This window comes from Capricornis sumatraensis, chromosome 7 (assembly GCF_032405125.1).
Source record: "Capricornis sumatraensis isolate serow.1 chromosome 7, serow.2, whole genome shotgun sequence".
Classification (NCBI taxonomy): domain Eukaryota; kingdom Metazoa; phylum Chordata; class Mammalia; order Artiodactyla; family Bovidae; genus Capricornis; species Capricornis sumatraensis.
In genome coordinates this window covers 27,691,299-27,709,339 of record NC_091075.1, presented here as the reverse complement: position 1 = coordinate 27,709,339, position 18,041 = coordinate 27,691,299, and the positions used below count along the sequence as shown (strand labels likewise).

Sequence of the window (18,041 nt, the reverse complement as noted above, 5' to 3'; positions counted from 1 at the left end):
GATGAGTAGACTATGTACCTAGCACTTTCCTGTAGAAGTTTCACTCTACTCACAACTAATTGTTGTGATTGAACTTCAACTATGCTTGTGTGCATGCTAAATCGCTTGTTATGTCTGATGCTTTGTGATTCTGTGGACCATAGCCCACCAGGCTCCTCTGTCCATGGGATTCTCCAGGCGGAAAAACTGGGGTGGGTTGCCATGCCCTCCTCCAGAGGATCTTCCTGACCCAAGGGTCAAACCCGCCTCTCTTACCTCTCCTGCATTGGCAGGCAGCTTCTTTAGCACTAGCACCACCTGGGAAGTCCGAACTTGAACTGTACCATGGTGCTTTTTATTTTTAAAAAAAATGAGCAGAAATTTCTCTCTTGGATATAAATGAAAGTTAAAAGAATGTCCCATCTTTCCACTGAATGATACTACCTTAGTTATGCATTTAAGAAATGTATATAGTTACAAAGCTAATTAGAAAAAGAATTGATTTGGGAGACCATAGCTTGTATATATTAATTATGGAGAAAAGAATTTTAACCTAATTTGTGATATTATTTATATAATTTTATTTACAAGCCTCCAAATTATATTTGGCTTAGGGTAAAACAGTAAAATTAATCTGTATATTCTGAGGGTACATTGAGTGAGAAAGAAGGGAGTTAAGAGAGAGGCTTAAAATAAAATGGGGTAGTGTCTTTCAGAGAAAGCCATCACTTTTTTTTGTTTAAGTAAAAAATTTTCACTTCTTTAGGAAACTCAAACCAATGGGGTCTATGAATGGTAGCAATTCAAAATAATTTATTAAGCACCCTAAAGATTGATATCTATGACTGTGTTTTCTGTTGTAGACCCCAGCTAGTGGATGCTGTCACCTCTGCTCAAACACCAGACTCATTAGATGCCATTTTGGACTTTCTGGATTTCAAAAGCGCTGAGAGCGTTATCCTCCAGGAAAGGTTTCTCTATGCCTGTGCATTTGCCTCACATCCCGATGAAGAACTCCTGAGAGCCCTCATTGTAAGTCAGATGGACACTGCCAAAATTAAAGCTCTCAGCTGATCTTCAGAATCTAAGCAGTAATTAAAAGTTGCCAGCATCAAAATAAAGGCTGAAACTAGATCTTCTGATTATTCATATTCAAATTCTATTAGACTGTTTTCTTTCATTAATCATTAATTGTACAGTAGATTATTTCACAAAGTAGAATATTTCACATAGTGTCTTCTTTGCAATTCCTCTAGATAACTTAAGCTATGTCTTATGGAAATTTAAAGATTATATTCACCTATCATGTAATGTGACATAGGACAAAATTTCAATTTCTGTCTTGGTTATACTTCACAATTTGACTTTAAAAGATTTATTTTGACTTCAAAAATCTTCATGCTATTTAATGTACAGTACATTGTATAACATATACTCATTATATGTTATATATTGGGTTGGCCAAAAAGTTCCTTTGGGATTTTCAATACATTATTACTGAAAAACCCCAATGAACCTTCACCAAAGCAATACATATCATTCTTCTGATACTGAAAAATTATATTGGAAGCAAAAGCTAGAGTTCTCTTGGACCCAAGGTTTAAAAACAGAAAGTGTACTTATTCACTTATGATTTAGGGGAATAATTCATAATCTTTTTGGAAAATAGGCTTGTTTGAAAATCTGATAGCATTAGTGAAGTCCCTCATTACCCACACATACAATTTTACAGACCATTTTTTTGATTTACTGATGCAGTGAATATAATCCATAAACCTCTCAGGAATACACAGATCTATGTTAAAAATACCTGGAAAGACTTTACCAGTCTTCAGTTCAAAGCTAGATAGTGAATTTATGTGTCCCCAAAGCAAAATTCAGAGTTCGCAATCTAGAAATATGGAAACAGTTTCTTTAGGCTTTGGCTACTTTTGTTTCTTACTGAAAAATATTCCATGAAAATGTTACATGTTTTGGTAATCTGTTTTGTCCCTGTTTGGCTAATAGAGTAAGTTCAAAGGTTCTTTTGGAAGCAATGACATCAGAGAATCTGTTATGATCATCATCGGGGCCCTTGTCAGGAAGCTGTGTCAGAATGAAGGCTGCAAACTGAAAGTAAGTGCAAATCCAATCTCAGTCACTTTATACATAGCTCCAAACCATCCTATTTAACACTTGCGTGCTCACAACTGGTGTTCCCAATTCCTCTCACCCTACTCTGTTTTCACTACTTGCATGGCAATTATTGCTGTTGAACATACTTTATAATTCAGTTAATTATTACATGGATTATTTATTCTGTCTCCCACTGAAATATAAGTTCACTGAAGAAATGGATCTTTGTTTATTCCTCACCACTTGCTTAAAATGGTGCCTGGTACATAGGTAAAGTTCAATAAACGCTCGCTGAAAGTGAATAGTCCAAGAATCCCCCATCAAGAAATATTTATTGTGTACCCACTGTGTACTGTACTCAATTTTGAATGATGTATATACGTATATATGGTAAAGTTCTTGTTCTTCGATAGTAGACTCTAAGGCTACCTCCTTGAGCAGACTATTATCTATAGTAAGTATGGTTTGCAGTTTTTGAGTTTTTATGGGAGAAATTTAGTTACTTCTAACTACTTTAGAACTTTGTATTTTATTTTTAATTTAATTTCCTCAAAGCTTCTCCACTTGCCTGAGTGGACTATCAATTTTAACATCTTCCTCATTAAATTATGACAAAACACTCACTTTTAAGCACAACTAAATATGGAAAATCTAAATGAATTAATATTGAACTCAACTCATCTTTCTGTAAGGTAAACAGGTTAAAGATGTTAAACACATACAAATATAATCTTTTTTCCAATCCATGTTTATTATATAACTAGCTTTCAGTCAGCATTTTACTTTTATTTCTGTTTCCTATTAATATGTGTTTTTGCTTACATTTTGATCTCACTGCATCCTAATTTCTTTTCTCCCCCAAATTTATATTTGGAAAAAAATTCAGACCTATGGAAAAGTTGTGAGAATAGCACAATTCCATGAATATTTGTATACCTGATTCATCTAAATTTGACAGTTGTTAATGTATTACCCTATTTGAATTGTCTTATTTCATTTTATATTATTTTGGTTGAACCCTTTGAGAGTAAGTTGCATGCATCTGACCCCTAAAGACTTTTACTTCTCATTACTTGAAGGCCATTGCATCTAAGCTTTTACAATGGACAAAATACATGTATTTATATTTATTAAATTGTGAGTTCATACTGCTACCTCTAATTCTAATCCAGTTCTACAGGATTCTTTCTCTCCTTCCATCATTCCATAATTATATCTTCCTTCTCCCACATTGAGAACCTTGGTTCTCAAGAACATTGATTCATTTGCTCAGTCCTAAAGCATGCACAAAATAGCTTTGGAATTGTTACATGAATATCACTACAAAAAACAAATTATCTTAAGTAAAGTTCAAGACTTCACAATATTTTTGTCTTTAGAATATATTACACGAAAGGTATATAATCAGAGTACTATGCTAAAACATTACTTGGGTTAATTCTTTTTTATTTTCTTTCATTCATTTATGTTATTAATCTGATATTTATTCATGTTCATTAGATTTTGTTTCAATTCAATTTTAGCATCCTTACATCTTATTTCATCTGTAACTTCATCTTATTTCTTGAATATATGAAATAGGAACATGATTTGAAAGTCAAAACTTGATTTTAAAAATATTCTCAAAGAGGTCTCATTCCCTTTCCTACCCTTCCACCCATTCTTACCTACTTTTTCTACGTAAGTGATATAATTAGTTTTGTGTTCTCTTTCCTGTTTCTTTTTGCAACAGTAAGCAGGTGTACACACACATTCTTATTCCTTTTTTCTTACACAAACTATAAACTTCTGTATATCTTATTGTTTCCACTTAACAACATATTCTGGAAATCAACCCATACTGGTTCACAGAGATCTTTCTCCTTCCTTTTACAGCTGCCTAGTACTCCGTTGTGTGTTAAACTGAGGCACCACGGTTCATTCTCCCATGTATGGTCATTAAGTGATGTCCACTGTTTTTGCTCTTTACAAATAATATTTAAATGGATAATCTTGGGCACATTTTCTCTTATTTTTGGAGCTATAGCTTCAGGGCTAGGGTCCTGGATCAAAATGCAGATCTGTTAGATTTTTCCAAATTATCTTCCATGGGAATTGTAACATTTTAGGTTCCCACTAGGATGCCTATTTCCCAATAGGCTCAATAACAATGTATGTTATCAAACTTTTGGGGTTTTAGAGTTCAGTCTGATAGTTGAGAGATAGGACTTCTTTATTACATTTAAACTTCAGCATCTTCATTCTATTTGAGGGTCACTACCCCCCATTTCTCCCGTGTGTGTGTGTGTGTGTGTGTGTGTGTGTGTGTGTGTACCTGAAGCCTACATATGACACTGAAGCCCCTAAAACATACTTAGTAACAAAGGTAAAATAGAGCCTATTTCTAATTTACTTTTCCATTAAACTATTAACTTATTAGTTAATAGTTTCAAGGTCAGAAAACAAAAGGCCTTTCCTGATTAAAGAATATGTTTGCAAAGTACCTGCTACACAGAAGGCATTCAAGAAAGGTTTTTTGAACAGTATGTTAGCATTAATGAAATTTGGAATTGAGTGGAAATGAGCACTCTTTAAATAGTTAGAACAAGACCTTACAGTTGAGTCCTAGGTGCTTTCACCATAGTTAATACAAAAGAAAAGGTGAATGCCACCAGTTAGGCACCTTCTAACCATTATTTTAGAATTTCAATGAATGGGCAATTCTAGGAATAATCGATTACAAGGGAATTTAAAAAATGATTTTATACAGTCAGGATGTGTTTAAAAGTAAATATGCCCATTGTTAATTATACTCATTGCTTCTTGCAGATATGTTAATATATGCATTTAAAAAATAACAACAGTACCTTTATCAAGCTGTACTTTTTCATTTTCATTGTGTGCCTCAGTCAAGCAACCAGTGCAAAATCTATAAAACTTGAGGCTGTTGTCTTGGACACAAGAGTGAAGCCAGTCTTACCCAAGCTTTGTTTCATGTGTGGTTACACATATGTCTGACGTAGGATGTGTTCTTTTAGGGAGTGGTAGAAGCCAAGAAGTTAATCTTGGCAGGACTTGAAAAAGCAGGGAAAAAAGAGGACATCATGATGTACCTGCTGGCTCTGAAAAATGCCCGGCTTCCAGAAGGCATCCCGCTCCTTCTAAAGTACACAGAGACGGGAGAAGGGCCCATCAGCCACCTTGCCGCCACCGCACTCCAGAGATACGATGTCCCTTTCATAACTGATGAGGTAAGTTCTCCAAGAATATTTGCAACCTTCACAAAAGGGAAACAAAAGCACGCCTAATCATGCTGCTGCTGCTGCTGCTAAGTCGCTTCAGTCGTGTCCGACTCTGTGAGACCCCATAGATGGCAGCCTACCAGGCTCCCCCATCCCTGGGATTCAACTGGCAAGAACACTGGAGTGGGCTGCAAACTTCTCTGAAGTCACCCTATTTCCTGCCCCAAACTAAGAATCTCTTTTTCCTGTTTAGAAATAACTTCAATTGGATTTAAGTCAGTTCTGAAGTAGCCTCACATTGTGAGTAGATATTGTCCTATATCCTGAAGCATAAATATTGAAGCACCTTCTTTTACTTAAAGAAACAAATTCTTCTCTGAAATATCGTTATTTCCCTGGTGGCTCAGATGGTAAAGAATCTGCCTGCAATGCAGGAGACCCAGGTTTGATCCTTGGGTAGGGAAGATCCCCCTGGAGAAGGAAATGGCTAACCACTCCAGTATTGTTGCCTGGGAAATCTCGTAGACAAGAGGAACCTGATGGGTTACAGTCCATGGGGTCGCAGAATCAGATATGACTGAGCAATTAACACGCATAGACACACACACATACACACACACACACATACACACACACACACATGTTTTAAGATGCTCTTAAATTGTTTGACATGGGAATAACCTGGCTTAAGTGTGACCATTCAGGAAGCCATCCAAATTAAAATTTTTTTTAGGACAGAGAATGTTTACAAAGTATAAGATAAACTGCCTGCTCAAAATGATGTTCTAAGTTTGCAGCTACGTTGTTGATAGCCTGTGAAGTGTGATAATTAGGGTCATGAGTGTTTGAGACAGACAGACTTAGAGAGAGATTCTGGCTCAGTCTCTTCTTAGTTGTTTTTGTTTTGATGAGTTTCTTAATTCCTATGTATTTGAGAACAAGGTCAACATTTGAGAGAGAGAACAAGGCAGAGGGGAGTAGAATTGAAAGAAATATTTATAAATACCTAGTACAGAACCCCTATTGTTAGGTGATGCTAGTGACTAATGAAATTAGTTGTTGCCACAGGATGTAATTATTTTGATGAATTTTCTTCAGTATTAACATTTTGTAAAAAAGATTAAAAAAAAGAAGAAAATCCTCTATTATAACCTATGGCCTTTGGATGATAATGATGTATCAGTGTCAGTTCAGTTCAGTTCAGTTCAGTTGCTCAGTCGTGTCCGACTCTTTGCGACCCCATGAATCGCAGCACGCCAGGCATCCCTGGTTCATCAAATGTAATACACATACCACTGAGATGCAGGATGTTGACAGAGGGGAGGTTGTGTGGAAGGGGGAGTGGGAAGGGATGGAGATCAGAAGGTATATAGGAACACTATACCTGCAGCTCTGGAGAAGGCAATGGCACCCCACTCCAGTACTCTTGCCTGGAAAATCCCATGGATGGAGGAGCCTGGTGGGCTGCAGTCCATGGGGTCGCTAAGAGTCAGACACAACTGAGAGACTTCACTTTCACTTTTCACTTTCATGCATTGGAGAAGAAAATGGCAACCCACTCGAGTGTTTTTGCCTGGAGAATCCCAGAGATGGGAGAGCCTGGTGGGCTGCCGTCTATGGGATCACACAGAGTCAGACACGACTGAAGCGACTTAGCAGCAGCAGCAGCAGCATACCTGCAGCTCAGTTTTTCTGTGAACCTAAGATTTCTCTAAAAAATAGTCTATTAATTTTAAAAAGATGGAAAATTCTGAGGCACTTCATTGTAAGGAATATAGGTTCATCTAGTCATCTCTTTCCAGAGGCCCTTTGCCTATAGCAGTAGTACCTTTGAAAAATCTGTGTTTCCTAGGTAATACTATGATATGCTGCATAGCAATCAAGACTCAGAAATCTCAGTTTCTCACATCTCAGCTTCTCATCCACGCTATGGCTAATCCATGCTAAGGGAAAATGTGGCCATGAACTCACTATAGTAGTAGACTAAAGAGCGGGATAAGATATATCAGCTCTTAACTGCCTCAGCCCAGAAGTCACCCACAGAAATTCTGCTTACGGTCTGTTAGCCAGAACTATGGCCCCACCCTAAGTGCAAAGAAATGTGGGAAATGTAGAGGCACGTGTCTATCTTTATGAGCATGAACTCTTCCTGCCACGGTATCAATTCATGAAATGAGATGTGAGCTAACCAAGCTTGAACATCTTGTCTACAGGTAAAGAAGACTATGAACAGGATATACCACCAGAATCGTAAAATACATGAAAAAACTGTGCGTACTACTGCAGCAGCCATCATTTTAAAAAACAATCCATCCTACATGGAAGTAAAAAACATCCTGCTCTCTATTGGGGAACTTCCCAAAGAAATGAATAAATACATGCTCTCCATTGTCCAAGACATCCTACGTTTTGAAATGCCTGCAAGGTAGGGAACAGCGCCCCTCTCTCTGCTTATCTGAGCTTGCTTGTGTAATGATGTGATACACATGTGGCTGATAATAATGGTGTGGTCTTTATGCTGGGTTATGTTGCGTAAAACCAAAGAGTTTGCCAAATTTCCCATAAGAGAAGTATTTAGCAGGCCAGATTAAACTTTGCCTTGGCACTATGATTTGGAACTCTGGATATAGTTTTTTTCACTCTAGGTATTCTGTTCGGTCTGATAATATCATATTGCCAAGTGCTAGTGAGGTTTTAAAATCCAACTACATTTTCAGTAGGACTGAAATCTTCTCTCGGCCGGACTTCATCCCTGGAGCAAAGCAGAAGAGAGCTAATCACTCACTCATATGCAGTCCCTCTGAATACTTGAGGACTGCTCTTTACCTTTTCTTCTCTATGCTAAAATCATATCACCTAGTGATTCTGGGGTGAACCCTGTAAGGAAACATTCTTCTTCTGCCTCTCAATAATGTTCTACATCAGACCTAGGTATGGATTTCTTTGGTAGATTATTTTCTTTTTTTGCTGTGCTGTTTAAATTTTATTATTACTGATGCAATTAATGTTAAGTAGTCAGGAATGGCAATATCTCAACACTAATTAGATAAGTAAATAAGATAGAGAAAAAAAAAGTGAAAGTCTCTTGGTCGTATCCAACTCTTTGGGACCCCATGTACTATACAGTCCGTGGAATTCTCCAGGCCAGAATACTAGAGTGGGTAGCCTTTGCCTTCTCCAGGGGATCTTCCCAACCCAGGGATCAAACCCAGGTATCCCAGGTCTCCCATATTGCGGGCAGATTCTTTACCAGCTGAGCTACCAGGAAGCCCAAGGATACTGAAGTCCATAGCCTCTCCCTTAGATGGGTAAGGCTTACTTAGAAAAAGACACTCAAGCTTCCCAGAGGGCGCTAGTGGTAAAGAACCTGCCTGCCAATGCAGATGAAAGAGTCCCTGGATTGGGAAAATCCCCTGGAGAAGGGCATGGCAACCCACTCCAGTGTTCTTGCCTGCAGAATTCCATGGACAGAGGAGCCTGGTGTGCTATAGTCCATAGGGTTGCAAAGAGTCAGACACGACTGAAGTAACTTGGCACACACATTGCGTTTCACTGAGATGTTTCTTTTCTTTTTTATGGCCATGCTGAGTGGTTTGTGAGATCTTAGTTTCCTGACCAGGGATCGAACCTGTGTCCCTTATGGTGGAAGCTCGTGAAGTCCTAACTGTTGCACCACCAGAGAAGTCCCTTGTGAAGTGTCCCTTTAATTGAACATTAGACAACACTAGAGGGTATAGGAAGACATTTAAAGAAAGATTGGGCAGCCTCTCCAGTTTGGTACAATTTTCCTTAAAAGTATATACTATTTGACAGTAGAACCACAGTGATTCAAAGAACATGCTGTTTTCCACTTCTGAGTTGTGTCCATCACTCAGCTTCAACTATATCATAGTTGGGTGTCCTCACCTTGCTGTCATTTTGATACCAAACTAAACTTCAGATATCTGAGGAATGAAGGGGAAAACCCTCATCCTGATGCTGACACTCCAGCTGGCACCTCCCTAGTCTTGGTGTGGCATGAGGAAAATTTGGCCCCTTCTTTTTTCCACTGAGGATTTGGGTTCCTTCCAAATATGACTTGGGAAACAACCACCACAATGCAGCTTTTTCCTTTTTTGTGTTACAGCAAAATTGTCCGTCAAGTTCTGAAGGAAATGGTTGCTCATAATTATGATCGTTTCTCCAAGACTGGGTCCTCCTCTGCATATACTGGCTATGTAGAACGTACGTAACCCAGAAAGGGGCTCTCCCTCCCTGCCCCATGCCCTGCTCAGTGTTGCTGTGACTGTTGTTAAATTTGCGGATTTTTTTTGTTGGTGTCATTAGGGACTTCCCATTCGGCATCTACCTACAGCCTTGACATTCTTTACTCTGGTTCTGGCATTCTAAGGAGAAGTAACCTGAACATCTTTCAGTATATTGAGAAAACTCCTCTTCATGGTATCCAGGTATCTCATTTTTCATTAATTTTGCTTATTTGACTATGTAAGCAGTTAGTGTGAAGTAGGATAAAATATATACTAATGATAACACTGCTGCTGCTGCTGCTGCTGCTAAGTCACTTCAGTCGTGTCTGACTCTGTGCAACCCCATAGACGGCAGCCCACCAGGCTCCCCCGTCCCTGGGATTCTCCAGGCAAGAACACTGGAGTGGGTATGATAACACTATAGAATGTGTAAATTAATCATGGACCTATCATGTCATCCTGATTCCATCATCTGCAAGAGGCTGTGTGGTTTATGGTCCCAGAGAGTTTCAAATATGCAAACATCCATATTTTTTCAAAGGTACACATGTTCACAAGATTGAAATCATGCCAGTATTTCTCACATATGTTTTGCAAAAATATTTTATTTTTACTCATAGATATATATATATTCCTTGGAGCTCCAGATATTTAATTCTAGAATGTATTTCCTTCTCTTGGTGTTTCTATGGAGAGACTGATTCCTCATAATGAAAGCTCTCATAATAGAATATGGTTCTCCAAAGAGTTGATCTAATTTTTCTAATACTTCTAAGACAGAAAAGAATAAAGTGTAGGCATTTGACAACTGGCTGACTTCCATCCCTTTAGTTTTACCCCAAATTTGGTGACGATCTTTAAAGGCTTCCTAATTTCAAAATATACTCTCTTTTTACTTTTTATGCATATGAAAACTACAATCTTCTCAATAAGCTAATTTTATCTTTAGAAATGATTCAGTGTTCTATAAACTTGAGTTCTTATCAATATTGTGTTACTACACTGTTTAACAAGACTCTAGTCAGAAACCATGCCTCTGTCCTGAGGAATCACCATCTGTTTTCTGATATGCGCTCTGAAATGCCAAACGCCCATGGCTAGGGCCCTGGGTGTGGAGGACAGAGAATATGTAGGATTCCTGTGTCTGGTAGAGCTCAGGGTGTGAGCCTGCTCTCGATGTTCCACGTCTCTTCTTTTACTGGAAAAGGTTTTATGTGGAAGGTTGTGAGTCATGGCTTAGAGAGTTGCACACCCTCTCATAGCACAGACTTGGGCCAACTGTGCCGACATCTCTCCACTTCGTTTTTAGGGGCTCCCTGAGACAGGCAATCCACTATGTATGACAATTCTGCAGAGACTGTGTCTCTAGGATGACGCCATTAAATGGAAAGTTCATGCTTTGCAGTCAGACAGAAGAGGTTTGAGACCTATCTCTACCATCTGAGTGTTTTTTCAGGCTTCATCTACAAACTGGATACAATCACATGTACCTCCAAGTGTGGCTGTGAGAATTAAATGAAGAAAACAAAGAAGAAAGAAGAAAACAAACTCATACTCAGGCACAGAGCTGTTTTTGTTTTATTTTTTGTTTACTTTTTGTAGATGCAGGCAACTTTTGGAACCCCAGGAAAGTTGTAGGTGTAGCTTACCCTCTAGTACAGAACAGGCAGGGAACTAATGTCATGAATGCTATATCCGTTTTCCCTAGGTGGTCATTGAAGCCCAAGGACTGGAGGCATTAATTGCAGCCACTCCTGATGAGGGGGAAGAGAACCTTGACTCCTATGCTGGCTTGTCAGCTCTCCTCTTTGATGTTCAGCTCAGACCTGTCACTTTTTTCAACGGATACAGTGATTTGATGTCCAAAATGCTGTCAGCCTCTAGTGACCCTATGAGTGTGGTGAAAGGACTTCTTCTGCTAATAGATCATTCCCAGGTAATTCAGTCTGCACGTGAATACTGAATATACTAGTCACATTTTGTACACATGGAGGATACAAGATAAAGTTCCACTCACCTTGGAGCTAACATTCTAAGCATCCGACCCTCTTGGCATTATTGTCCTTTCTCCTTACCTACAGGAAAATGGGTTTTCTTTTGCCTGTATTATCTGATTAAGATGTCTTCTCACTGTCGAGGCAAAAGAGGCACTACTCAATGTGAGTGTAATATAATGTCATTGTATCTCAGTAAAACTAAAAGCGGGGGAAGGAAACTGATGTGAACAGAAAAAACTATGGAGAAAATAACTTAGGATTCAACAGAGGACAGGTGGCCTTATTTCTTTCACTTGGCTTTCTTGGGTACTAAGATGATATTTTTTTCTGAACACAAGCACTGAACTACAAGCTTCATAAGTTACTGATGACATTTAACATGACGACATTAGTACAGATTCAAGTAGTGCGTCCTCCCTACCATATCAGTAGAGGCACAAGCAAGCACTGACACCAACCACATTTAATGGACACTCTTTGCCCCACATTCTCATCTTCACAGAACCTTACAACGGTCCATTCATTGTTAAAGAATAAGAGTACTTTCATTCACTTGACCTGCATTCTTCAGAATAGTTTTCAATTTTCTTCACTCCTAAATCTTACATTACTGTACTAAGATATGACAATAGTATATTCTGTGTGGTAAGATTTAGGTGATGAGGTCACTGTAGGGTGGGAGTGGTCTGCCTCATGGAATTTTCTCAGAAACAGAAGAGGGTTAATCTGAATAACCTTTGAGTTTCACTGTGTTTGTTGTTTAATTTTTTTTTCTTTAATGACTTGACATTTCCTGTCTTACTAAGCATAGCAATATAAAAATGGAATATTTGCTAAAAAGAGGATCTTATGAAAAATCCTTAAAGTGATCACTTGCACTCTAACTTGTATTTTTGAGTTGAAGAAGAATGAGGAGATTGGATTAAAATGTACAGACTATAGGACTTGCTGGGGAAGTTTGCTTTTGTGGTTTATTCAGAAGTAATAGCCTAGGTTTGACTTTTGCCTCCACTAGTTTCCTTCTGGAATGGGCAAATTTAACTCAGATAACCATTATATCTACTACTGTGGGCAAGAATCCCTTAGAAGATATGGAGTAGCCATCATAGTCAACAAGAGTCCAAAATGCAGTACTTGGATGCAATCTCAAAAACGACAGAATGATCTCTGTTCGTTTCCAAGGCAAACCATTCAATATCACAGTAATCCAAGTCTATGCCCCGACCAGTACTGCTGAAGAAGTTGAGGTTGAATGGTTCTATGAAGACCTACAAGAGCTTCTAGAACTAACACCCCAAAAAGATGTCCTTTTCATTATAGGGGACTGGAATGCAAAACTAGGAAGTCAAGAGATACCTGGAGTAACAGGCAAATTTGGCCTTGGAATGCAGAATGAAGCAGGGCAAAGGCTAATAGAGTTTTGCCAAGAGAATGCACTGGTCATAGCAAACACCCTCTTCCAACAACACAAGAGAAAACTACATGTGGATATCACCAGATGGTCAATACCAAAATCATATTGATTATATTCTTTGCAGCCAAAGATGGAGAAGCTCTATACAGTCAGCAAAAGCAAGACAGGGAGCTGACTGTGGCTCAGATCATGAACTCCTTATTGCCAAATTCAGGCTTAAATTGAAAAAAGTAGGGAAAACGACTAGACCACTCAGGTATGACCTAAATCAAATCTGTTACAATTATACAGTGAAAGTGAGAAATAGATTTAGGGGACTAGATCTGATAGAGTGTCTGATGAACTATGGATGGAGGTTCATGACATTGTACAGGAGACAGGGATCAAGATCACCCCTAAGAAAAATATATGCAAAAAAGCAAAATGGCTGTCTGAGGAGGCCTTACAAATAGCTGTGAAAAGAAGAGAAGCAAAAAGCAAAGAAGAAAAGGAAAGATATACCCATTTGAATGCAGGGTTCCAAAGAACAGCAAGGAGAGATAAGCAAGCCTTCCTCAGTGATCAATGCAAAGAAATAGAGGAAAAAAATAGAGTGGGAAAAACTGGAGATCTCTTCAAGAAAATTAGAGATACCAAGGGAACATTTCATGCAAAGATGGACACAATAAAGGACAAAAATTGTATGGATCTAACAGAAGCAGAAGATATTAAGAAGACGTGGCAAGAATACACAGAAGAACTGTACAAAAAGATTTTCATGACCCAGATAATCACGATGGTGTGATCACTCACCTACAGCCAGATATTCTGGAATGTCAAGTCAAGTGGGCCTTAGGAAGCATCACTACAAACAAAGCTAGTGGAGGTGATGGAATTCCAGTTGAGCTGCTTCAAATCCTGAAAGATGATGCTGTGTAAGTGCTGCACTCAATATGCCAGCAAGTTTGGAAAACTCAGCAGTGGCCTCAGGACTGGAAAAGGTCCATTTTCATTCCAATCCCAAAGAAAGGCAATGCCAAAGAATGTTCAAACTACCGCACAATTGCACTCATCTCACATGCTAGCAAAGTAATGCTCAAAATTCTCCAAGCCAGGCTTCAACAGTACATGAACCATGAACTTCCACATGTTCAAGCTGATTTTCAAAAAGGCAGAGGAACCAGAGATCAAATTGCCAACATCCACTGGGTCACTGAAACAGCATGAGAGTTTCAGAAAAACATCTATTTCTTCTTTATTGACTATGCCAAAGCCTTTGACTGTGTGGATCACAATAAACTGTGGAAAATTCTGAGAGAGATGGGAATACCAGACCACCTGACCTGCATCCTGAGAAATCTGTATGCAGGTCAAGAAGCAAAAGTTAGAACTGGACATGGAACAACAGACTGGTTCCAATTAGGGAAAGGAGTGCGTCAAGGCTGTATATTGTCACCCTGCTTATTTAACTTATATGCAGAGTACATCATGAGAAACACTGGGCTAGATGAAGCACAAACTGGAATCATATTTCTGAGAGAAATATCAATAACCTCAGATATGCAGATGACACCACCCTTATGGCAGACAGTGAAGAAGAACTAAAGAGCCTCTTGATGAAAGTGAAAGAGAAGAGTGAAAAAGTTGGCTTAAAACTCAGCATTCAGAAATGAAGATCATGGCATCTGGTCCCACCACTTCATGGGAAATTGTTGGGGGAGCAGTGGAAACAGTGACAGACTTTAATTTTTGGGGCAAAATAAAATCAAAGTCACTGCAGATGTGACTACAGCTATGAAATAAAAAGATGCTTACTCCTTGGAAGGAAAGTTGTGACCAACCTAGACAGCATATTAAAAAGCAGAGACATTACTTTGCCAACAAAGGTCCGTGTAGTCAAAGCTATGGTTTTTCCAGTAGTCATGTATGGGTGTAAGAGTTGGACTATAAAGAAAGCTGAGCACCGGAGAATTGATGCTTTTGAAGTGTAGTGTTAGAGAAGACTCTTGAGAGTCCCTTAGACAGCAAGGAGATCCAAGCAGTCCATCCTAAAGGAAATCAGACCTGAATATTCATTGGAAGGACTAATGCTAAAGCAGAAACTCCAATTCTTTGTTCACCTGATGTGAAAAACTGACTCATTTGAAAAGACCCTGATGCTCTGAAAGATTGGAGGTGGGAGGAGAGGGGATGACAGAGGATGAGATGGTTGGATGGCATCACTGACTGGATGGACATGAGTTTGAGTAAACTCCCAGAGTTGGAGATGGAGAGGGAAGCCTGGTGTGCTGCATTCCATTGGGTTGCAAAGAGTCGGACACGACTGAGCAACTGAACTGAACTGAATTGAACTGAGTTACCTCCTGTGTACTCTTGGGAAGTTACTTCATAGCTTTATATCAGGAATTCCTACACATAAAGTGAGATATTTGGAACAGATGATTCAATTTTTTATTAGTTTTGTTCTTTGGTGGATAACTTGAGGATTTTGATATGTTGGGTTTTGCTTATGAAATCAAAAATTTTAAGATCTGTAAGTGACCTGAAGTATCAGATTTCCTAAAAATCCACCCAAACGTCATTGGTTGCAACTAGAAATTAATTCCCTTTCTTTATTATTCTTCATTCTTGCCACCTCAAGATTCTCAGATGGCTGTTGTACTTCCAGCACTAATTTCTCATTCCAGGAAGGAAGAGGGAAGGGTAAGGGGCAGCAGAGTCTGACTCTTTTCAAGAACTATCTTACAAGCCTTATCTATTTCTAAAAAAGAAAACCATCTGCAAATGGAAGTCCCTTGTTGTGACCAAAACTGTGTCATATGGCTCTCTCTAGTTGCAAGAGAAGCTGGTAAAAATAGTTTTTTTTGGTGGTTGTACTGACACTCTAAACAAAACTGTGTTTCTGTTACTATGAATGAAAAGAAGGAAACCAGCAATGCCTCTAATACCCCTTAATTCTCAAAATCACACATGAAAAAATGTTCTCAAATTAATCAGAGAACTGCACATCATTACACTGCATATTTCCATTAAAGTACTACCTGTGGGAGATAATCTTTTTTTTTAGTTGGAGGGCTGTGGTGGGTCTTCATTGCTGCACATGGGCTTTCTCTAGGTATGCAGGCTTCTCACTGTGGTGGCTTCTCTTGTTGTGGAGTGCAGCAAAACTAGGCACACAGACTTCAACAGTTGCAGCACGTGGGCTCAGTAGTTGTGGCTCCACAGTGTGTGGGATTTTCCCAGACCAGAGATCAAACCGGTGTCCCCAGCATTGCAAGGTGGATTCTTAACCCCTGGACCACCAGGGAAGTGCTGGGGAAATGCATTCATAATGAAAGAATCTCTGAAGAAGTCCAAAGAGTGCTGAGAAAGTAGTTCACAATTTAAGATGCAGGAATAATAACAGTTCAATATCATCTATACGTACTCACCTTCCCATCAGCAATGCTTAATGTCTAAATCAGATATTAAACTTGATGCAAACATAAATAGTAATCTAGACCAGGGTTGGGAAACAATTTATATAAAGGGGAAAAAGTAAATAGTTCAGACTCTGTGAGACATATGGTCTCTGCCATTGTAAAGTGACAATAGCTATAAATGATATATTAACATATGAGTGCATCAGTGTTCCAATAAAATTTTATTTACAAAAGTTGTCAGTGGGCCAGGTCTGCCTGCAGTCCATAGTTTGCCAAGCCCTGATCTAGATTTCTTTATGGTTTTTCTTTTTTAAAAACAATTTTTTAATTGAAGTATAGCTGATTTAAAATGTGTAAGTTTCTACCAAACAGCAAAGTGATTAAGTTATTGTATTTTTTTTTATTAATTAAGCTAGGGCACCACAGACATATTCTAAGAGAAAGATCTTCACTTAGCTATTAAACATAGCACAGTGACAGTGTATTTTAAGTTGAAGTATTTTGCAGATCTCAATTTATTATAGAAATGAGCTGTTTGAGTCCCTGGCTCTGCAGAGCACTCCAGTAATGCAATTCCAGCTTGAGAGGCACATACCACTCTAGGTCAAGTGCTGACATTGAAGGAAATTTTGGCAGTTGAGGGATGTCACAGCCACCAGGGCAGATGGAATTACTCTGTACTCTCTCTCTCTGTTTTGGCTAATTGGATTACTCTTCAGAGAAGGATGTTTGATAAAGTCAGATTAATAGGGGGATCCTCTTTAGCCAGCAAAGAACATACTTTCCTGAATGGAAGCAATGGGATGAGTTATCAAAACATGGGTGTCTGAGCTATAAGTACCTTTAGTACCAAAAGTAAAAGATCAAAGGGGTCCTATTAGCTACAAATACAAAGCTCCAGTATCTTCTTCTAGTTCATGGGCAAGAATTAAATATGCACTCTGAGTCAAACAGGATGTAAACCTATTGCTGTTTAGTCACTAAATCATGTCTGGCTCTTTTGTGATGCCATGGTCTGTAGCCCACCAGGCTCCTCAGTCCACAGGGTTTCCCAGGCAAGAATACTGGAGTGGTTTGTCATTGCCTACTCCAAGGGATCTTCCTGACCCAGAGATTGAACCCGAGTCTCCTGCATTGGCAGGTGGGTGCTCTACTGCTGAGCCACCAGGGAAGCCCATACATCTGTACTTTATCTTTTTTTTGCCATATTTCTTAGAACAGGCCTCCTTGCACAGTAGGAGACAAGTGAGAGTTATGATTTTGTGATAGTCATGTATGGTAGTAGAAAAGTCTTCCCACTAGAGACCATCTGGATATTCAGTCTAGCTCCACAGGTAGGCTTCAAGCCTCATTTTTCTTTTCAATCTTCAGATATAATGCCAACCATGGAAGATTTGTATGGAAATGAAATGAGATATGAAATATAGAGCTTCAAGGGGCACAACAGATACCCAAAAACCATTCAGTTCAGTTCAGTTCAGTCGCTCAGTCATGTCCAACTCTTTGCGACCCCATGAATCGCAGCACGCCAGGCCTCCCTGTCCATCACCAACTCCCGGAGTTCACTCAGGTTCAAGTTCATTGAGTCAGTGATGCCATCCAGCCATCTCATCCTCGGTCGTCCCCTTCTCCTTCTGCCCCCCAATCCCTCCCAGCATCAAAGTCTT

At 39.1% G+C, this 18,041-nt stretch overlaps 1 protein-coding gene across 1 annotated transcript in view; it reads left to right on the top strand.

The window, feature by feature from the left end:
* Positions 1 to 18,041, top strand: part of MTTP (microsomal triglyceride transfer protein) — a 56,993-nt gene that overhangs the window by 27,800 nt on the left and 11,152 nt on the right. The window contains exons 9-15 of the mRNA XM_068974786.1: positions 843 to 1,011; positions 1,987 to 2,094; positions 5,112 to 5,324; positions 7,529 to 7,740; positions 9,442 to 9,539; positions 9,642 to 9,763; positions 11,271 to 11,498. Coding sequence (XP_068830887.1) covers positions 843 to 1,011; positions 1,987 to 2,094; positions 5,112 to 5,324; positions 7,529 to 7,740; positions 9,442 to 9,539; positions 9,642 to 9,763; positions 11,271 to 11,498 — 1,150 coding nt within the window. The remainder of the gene's footprint in view (positions 1 to 842; positions 1,012 to 1,986; positions 2,095 to 5,111; positions 5,325 to 7,528; positions 7,741 to 9,441; positions 9,540 to 9,641; positions 9,764 to 11,270; positions 11,499 to 18,041) is intronic.